A 7,783-nucleotide genomic window follows, 5' to 3' on the forward strand; every position below is an offset into this window, starting at 1 on the left:
CTTTGTAATGGAACTTCAGCGACCCATGTATAGAATGAGGATACTAATAGGGTTTTCATAGGGAGTGTATTAGATAATATACGTAAAGCACTAAGCATAATGCCTGTTTGTGGGAAGCACCTAATATGTTTTAGTTGCCATTATAATTAAGCACTTGCCTTATTTTTCAAAAGCCATTTAGCCAGAACAGATTTGTAAGAAAAAGGCTATTGACATGAAGTTTATACTTCCCTGTTTCTAAAAAATATATGCTTCTAAAAATTTATATAAATTCATTTATTTCTATTAACTTAATTTGGAGATGTTGAATATTTGGTCTATCTTGAGAAATGTTTATTTGTGGGGCCGGCCAGGTGGCGCACTGCTACAGTGCACCGCTTGGGAGCGCGGTGGCACTCCCGCCGAGGGTTCGGATCCCACATACAGACCGGTTCCCGCTCACTGGCTGAGCGAGGTGCGGGCACGGCACCGAGGTTTGCGATCCCGTTGCCGGTCCCGGTCCGGTATGGGCGCGACACTGAGGGTTGCGATCCGTTGCCGGACACGAAAAAAGACAAAAAAAAAAAAAAATGTTTATTTGTGGATGTAAGCCCTATCACTCACATTTATATGTATCACCATTGAAGTGTATTATGTTGTTTCTTAATACCTATTACACGCATGTGTGAAAGTGAGCTCTACAAAAGCAGGATTTAGGCATCCCTGCCAAAAGGAAGTGAATTAAAAAGAAGAGAAGCAGAGCCTTTACAGGGAGAAAATTATCCTATCTCTCAACCAGTGTCAGAATGTGGAATTGTTTACAAAATGCTCATTAAAAGAAAAAGGGATTGCAAGATAGAAACAAAAATCTAGTGCACAAGTTTACATTGGGGAGATAAGAAAGGCTAGGCCCCTATAGGGGATTTTGTTATCCAATTACTGCAACCTGACTTTTGAGGGGAGAGCAAGGGTGGTAGGGGGAGGGAGAGAGAGGAAGAGTTTTCCAAACTTGTCTCCTGTGACAGGAGACATTTACGCTCCACAAGATAAAACTGCCACTTAGAGCCCAGGAGAGTTAAACCTTCCTGGATCGGCCTGGGGGCTTGAGCGGAGTCATGGGTTCTCTAGTCCTGCGGCTGTGTGCTCTCTTCTGCCTGGTGGCTCACTCGGTTTCTGGCAGTCCCATCATGAGCCTTGAGCAGTCGCCTCTGGAAGAAGACATGCCCCTCTTTGATGATGTCTTCTCAGAGCAAGATGGTGTTGACTTTAACACACTGCTACAGAGCATGAAGGATGAATTTCTCAAGACATTGAACCTCTCTGACATCCCTATGCAGGATTCAGCCAAGGTTGACCCACCAGAGTACATGCTGGAACTCTACAACAAATTTGCAACAGATCGGACCTCCATGCCCTCTGCCAACATCATTAGGAGTTTCAAGAATGAAGGTAAGTTTACATTTTCACTGATGAAATTTGATTTGGATTTTTTCCACGAAGCAGTAAGAAGATTTACAACGCACGGGAATGATACAGATAAGGGTGAATACATCTATACAAGGGCGTGTGTACACAGATACACAAAAACAATGTACGTCTGGTCTATACCATTTATATGGTCATTTCAGAACTCAAAAAGATATTTAAAATCATCCTTCAATGGAAAGACCCAAAATGTCTGTCATTTGGACATCATAATTGAGTCTTTTTAAAAATTTAATTTAGATACTGAGTAATGCAAAGAATTAATGTTGATCTATTGCTTTGTCATTTTCCAGATAAGCCTCAATTTCCATTGTGGCTTTAAATTGACTAAAAAATTTGTCACTTCTACTTAGAATGGAAATGATGAAAACAGTCAAAAAGCAGAAAGTTGGGATGTGTGTTTCGTTCAAACTTTGAATGAGTTTCCATTTTGTGACCTTATTTGAGAAATGTCAAAACAACATGGAAACATACTTCAGAGATTTCTTCCTGAAGTTGTGTTTGATGTGTCATGTACATCCTTGAAGTACTATTTATAGTTTCCAGGAAGTGTGCGTGGCCCAATTAATGATCCAGCTTATCATTTCTGTATCACTATGAAGAGCAATGTGCAAGCTTTACACTATTGGTGAGAAAAGTGTGTTTTCTCCTTCCAGATCTTTAAATTAATAACTAAATCTAATGAGCTAGCAAGTTAATCATTTGTTTAATATGGTTCTAGTACGTAAACAAACAAACACCCCCCCCCCCAATATCTATGGTAGGCGTTGTGGGTCCGAAGAAATTAATTTCTTAATATTTACCAATTATGCTTTTATGGTTATTAACCAAGCATAAAAGGAATCTTTGATCAATGTTGGCCAGTTGTTCCTGAAAGCAGAAGGGTAGTGGCAAAGAAATAGCTCAGGATTTGGAATTCTGAGAGCTGGTTGTGAATAATTAGCTTAATTTCTCTGAGCCTCAATTTCCTCATCTGTAAAATGGGGGCAATAATGCCATATAACACAGTTGAGTGATTCAAAAGAAGTTACGGGTAAGAAAGCACTCCATTTGTGATGAAGTGACAAACAAACTTTAGTGATTATTAATAAGTTAGGAGGTCTTTTAGGAAGACCAGTGCTTAATATTCTGGGCATTGAAGTAAATGTTGAATAGGTATTTCACAGTCCCTAAAATATTATTTGCTTTTAAAATTTAGTTGTATCACCAAAATTTCTATTTAGCCACATATTTCTAATGGAACTGGCAAGCTGAGACTGCGGATTTTTTGGGGGGGGTGAGTCTGAACTGAAAATGAACAACCACCTTCTGTGGGAGCCCTTCCTCATTCTCAGCACTGAGCCTTAATGGCTCAGTGTGTGGGTGTAAAAATGTTTGTATCATCCGGGAAAATAGGGACTTTTTTAGTGCTCACAACTCTTGTGGAGGATTTGGATGATTCAGGTCAGGATACGGGGTTTTCTGAGCTTGCTATCACTGGAGATCAGTGAGGGCAGGGGCATATCTCTCAGTGGGCAATCCAGCTGCCTGCAATTTCCAGTCTGCGGGTGGAAATGCACAGCCTGAGGAGAGGAATCCTCACCCAGGGCTTGCCCTGTTGGCTCTTATCGTCTCTTTTGACACTTTGGGTCTGCTCAGTGCAGCTCCCTAGAATACAAAGATCAAAGAAACTCCAAACCTAACTCACATGGGGAAAACAAGCGCCACTTCCAAAGTCCTCCCTCAAGTCTCCCTTTTGCCATTTGGGGAAAGCGGTTCTTTGCATCGAGGCTCGATTTCTTCTTGTGCAAATGAAAAGAGGACCAATACCTGCATTATGGGATCATTGTAAGACCCAAATAAGACCACATTTGCAAAGCACTTGGCACGTGAAATTTGTCAACAAACAGTAGTTCTCTTGCCCTGAACTGTAGCTCCTTTGTGTATAATGTACTGCATTTGCACATGTGCAGAACTTCATTGTGAACTTATTTTTCTAAACAGCTTTATTGAGATATAATTAACATACAAAGATAGGTTTTGACATATGTAAATATCCATTGAAACCATCACCACAATCAAGATACTGAACTTATCAATTTACCACCAAAAGTTTCCTTGTTCGCCTTTGTAATTCTTTCTCCTGCTACATTGAGCTTTTATTCTGCATTTTTCTCATGGATGGAGAAACTAGCCGACTCTTCCATTTTTGGTCTTCTCATGTTCCCTGTCCAAGGGGAGTCAAGTCTCCTCCATTCTTATAGTGGGGGGGGGGATAAAGGGGGGCAACTCCCAAGCTACTTCTGTCTCTTATGTCAAGTTTGATGATGTGTTAAAGACATAGGTCATGCCCATCAATCAATTTGGTCTGTGTTTCAGAATCATCAACTAATCAATATTTTTAAAGCACTGCTTCTGTCTAAGGCATCATGATAGGATAGAAACATGGAAGGGAGTTTGAGCCATGGTAACTGCCACCAGGATGATGGCAATCTAATTGGGAAGATCCATTCATAAAGAGGCAACTGAAATATGAGGTCATAAATGACAAGGGTCAAAGGAAAGATATGGAGAGCAGGTGCTCAAGTGACTCAGAGGGGAGTGAACTTCAGATAGAGAGGTGAGGAAAGAAGGGTCTTACAGGGGGGAGTCAGAGTGGGACAGGAGGAGGCGAGGTGGGAGGGCTTTCCAGGTGTCAGAGGAACATACACAAAGACACAAAATATGGGGAAAAAAGGGGGGTGTTTTGGCAGGTGGTAAAGATATCAGTCTACTTGAAACAGGAGTGTTTACAATTTCATTCGATTATTCAACATATTGATGAGCACTTGCAATGTTCTGGGGGTGAATGGGAGCTAGGGTTGGATCAAGAGGTTAAGACCTGGCTATAGCTAGTCTTGAGAGCCATGATGAAAGTTTAAATCCATTCCAGAGGTCAGTATTTCCCACTGGCAGTGTGTAAGATGATTTTAGGTGGCTCCCAGGGGAATATATGAATCATGTAAAATCATTATATATTTGTATTAATGAGGATTTAAAAAACTTCAACATAACTATCCTCAAACCCCTCTTTTCATAAATGTTATTGTTTAGAACAAGTCCAAAAGAGGAAGTAAATGTAAAATAAGCAGATCAAGATAAAGAAAAATATTAAAAGAGTAGAATCTGGAACAGGGACCCCACTGAAATTATGAATTAAGTATACAGTTGGAGAAACACTGCCAAAGATGACAGAGAATCCCTCAATTGTTGGTCCGTAATATCTTTGGTGTCATGGAACCTTTTAATAATCTGATGACAGATGCCCTCAGGGATTCCTCACAGACACATATTACCTGAAGTTGTTTCATAAATGTTCTTGAGTGATTCGTATGTGCCAAACTCCATGCCAGGTGCTAGTGGTACAAGACTAAGGCAACTAATGTATCCTCAAGATTCATTTTCTCCCATTCCTACTGATAGAGGACCACTCACTCAAAAATCAACTGCTGTGACCTCTTTCATTTAGGAATATCTTATTGACCTTGTCAGGCCTTGTTGTCTAGAGCCGGGGTCAGCAAACTTTTTCTATAAAGGGCCAGGCAGATAGTAAATATTTTGGGCTTTGCAGACGATATGCTCTCTGTTGTGACTATTTAATTATGCTGTTGCAGAGTTGAAAGTAGCCATAGACAATGCAGAAACAAATAGGCAGGGCTATGTTCCAATAAAACTTTATTTCCAAAATCAGGTGGCAGGCCCAATTTGGCCCGCGGGCCGTAGTTTACAAACCCCTTGTCTAAATGGAGGTCTTTTAGGAAGACCAGTGCCCAACCATTTGGGGACCTCCACCCATTACAAATACAAATATGAAAAGCCATGAAGTCCTTATCCATAAAAAACTTCAAGAAAAGAGCAAGTGCCACATGTCCCATTTGATGGCTCTTCACTGATTAAAAAAATTAGGGGCTTGTCCACACCATCTCCAAGGTCCCTCCCAGTTCTGTAACTCTGCAGCTGATAAACCACTCAAGGCTGGGTGAGTTTTCTCCCCTCCATTAGGCAGCCATTCCCATTTTAGTCTTGGCAGCTTGGCTCAATTTAGTACTGCCACTGACCTTCCAGTACTTTCTGTGTCACAGAATGCTGACATTGTGTTTGTTTTCATTGATCTTCTCCCTTCATTCTTTCTGTGTCAAGCTTGCTGCGTGGACAGGCTCTCTTGTTACATAAATAAGCATCTGTTTTTCTCTGAGACATACCGCAAATCTGATTTTCGCAAGTCTCCTTTTTTCCAGGTCTGTTTTCCCAACCAGCTACTTTTCATGGGCTCCGAAAATACCCTCTCCTCTTCAATGTGTCCATCCCTCACCATGAAGAGGTCATCATGGCTGAACTCAGGTTGTACACGATGGTGCAAAGAGATCGCATAATCTATGATGGAGTGGACAGGAAAATTACCATTTTTGAGGTACTAGAGAGCAAAGGGGACAGCAAGGGTGAAAGAAGCATGCTAGTCTTGGTGTCAGGGGAGATCTATGGAACCAACAGTGAGTGGGAGACTTTTGATGTCACAGATGCCACCAGACGTTGGCAAAAGTCAGGCTCATCCACCCACCAGCTGGAGGTCCACATCGAGAGCAGACATGATGAAGCCGAAGATGCTGGCAGGGGACACCTGGAAATAGATACCAGTGCCCAGAACAAGCATGACCCTTTGCTCATTGTGTTTTCTGATGACCAAAGTAGTGACAAGGAGCAGAAGGAGGAACTGAATGAAATGATTGCCCATGAGCAGCTTATGGAGCTGGACAACCTGGGCATGGATGGTTTCTCCAGTGGACCTGGGGAAGAGGCTTTGCTGCAGATGAGATCGAACATTATCTATGACTCCACTGCCCGAATCAGAAGGAATGCCAAAGGAAACTACTGCAAGAGGACCCCGCTCTACATCGATTTCAAGGAGATTGGATGGGACTCCTGGATCATCGCTCCACCCGGCTATGAAGCCTATGAATGCCGCGGTGTTTGCAACTACCCCCTGGCAGAGCACCTAACACCCACCAAGCATGCAATTATCCAAGCCTTGGTGCACCTCAAGAATGCCCAGAAGGCTTCCAAAGCCTGCTGTGTGCCCACCAAGCTAGAGCCCATCTCCATCCTCTATTTAGACAAAGGTGTCGTCACCTACAAGTTTAAATATGAAGGCATGGCCGTGTCGGAATGTGGCTGCAGATAGGATCCCAGTGGCTTATTTAATAACTATAAATGTGTATATTTTGTGTTCCTATTTAATAAGATTATTTAATAAGGGTGTACAGACAACAGAAGCTTGCTGCCTTAGGGAAATGGTCAGGTTGGTTTGTTTTAGGAAATGCATATTTTGCTATACAGTCCAGTCCCTTCCTATCTGTTTTTCTTTGGACTTGCCATTTGCTGTCATTACCATCTCTAACAGCAAATGACAAGCCCACACTACTTTTCTTCTATATCAGTTTGGAAACAGCAACCCCTAAGCAAAATACAGGGTCAAAAGACACAAATTGTGTATGTATATGTGTACATACATGAACTTATGAACATCTTTTGGTTCTATAGAGGCTGATTACACTCATGTTCGTGCATGACTGCATGGCTTGCTCAAATGTGCATACACTAAAGGCCAATGGCATGTTCGTAATCACCTCTTCTCTGAGTAGGGTTAATGTCAAGATAACTTGCCCCAGAAATTTAACCATCGTAGGAAGTATTACATTGCTTAAATGCCCTGGAAACGTAAGTATAGTTTTTGTCATTTGCGTTTCTGCTATTGCTCAGAGCAGTGGAGCCTGGTAAAGGACGCTTGAAGGGAGGGCTTATTTGATACAGAAACCAAATGGCTTCAAGAGGCAGCGGCCTTAGAGGTGCAAGAGCCACAAAAGAACCCATGGGGGACCAATGCACCCCAGAGGGCAGCACCTGGTCAAGAAAGAGAAACAGAAGGGACTTCAGAATGAAATCTGTTCCTGAGGCAATGGGATAGCAAGGCTGCGTGTATTGACCTTTTATTGTTGTAGAGGGTGGAGGAGGTGGGAGGGAGCTCTAGGCAAGAAGCGGAAAAGGATATAGATGCTATCCTCAGATGTGTTTGCAAAAACACAAGCAGTTCTAATTAGAGAATGAAATCTGTATTGACCTTTTATTGTTGTAGAGGGTGGAGGAGGTGGGAGGGAGCTCTAGGCAAGAAGCAGAAAAGGATATAGATGCTATCCTCAGATGTGTTTGCAAAAACACAAGCAGTTCTAATTAGAGAATGAAATATTTTGGACAAAATAAAATTATCAAAGACCAAGAGGAGGGAAACCAAAAGGGAATTGTTGGA

At 42.0% G+C, this 7,783-nt stretch overlaps 1 protein-coding gene across 1 annotated transcript; it reads left to right on the forward strand.

The window, feature by feature from the left end:
* The first annotated feature begins 936 nt into the window (after positions 1 to 936).
* Positions 937 to 6,807, forward strand: BMP10 (bone morphogenetic protein 10). The gene is made up of 2 exons (XM_008581061.1): positions 937 to 1,428; positions 5,721 to 6,807. The coding sequence occupies exons 1-2, from the start codon at positions 1,095 to 1,097 to the stop codon at positions 6,659 to 6,661; spliced, it is 1,275 nt and encodes a 424-aa protein (XP_008579283.1). The 5' UTR covers positions 937 to 1,094; the 3' UTR covers positions 6,662 to 6,807.
* Positions 6,808 to 7,783: the final 976 nt, after the last annotated feature.

The sequence above is a fragment of the Galeopterus variegatus genome, unplaced genomic scaffold (genome assembly GCF_000696425.1).
Source record: "Galeopterus variegatus unplaced genomic scaffold, G_variegatus-3.0.2 Scaffold2246, whole genome shotgun sequence".
Classification (NCBI taxonomy): Eukaryota; Metazoa; Chordata; class Mammalia; order Dermoptera; family Cynocephalidae; genus Galeopterus; species Galeopterus variegatus.

What these genes read in the sequence shown, in the direction of transcription:
- BMP10 (XM_008581061.1), top strand. Translation starts at nt 1,095, where the DNA reads ATGGGTTCTCTAGTCCTGCGGCTGTGTGCTCTCTTCTGCCTGGTGGCT. An exon ending in TAGGAGTTTCAAGAATGAAG is followed by an intron (nt 1,429 to 5,720) that starts GTAAGTTTACAT and finishes CCTTTTTTCCAG; the next exon opens with GTCTGTTTTCCCAACCAGCT.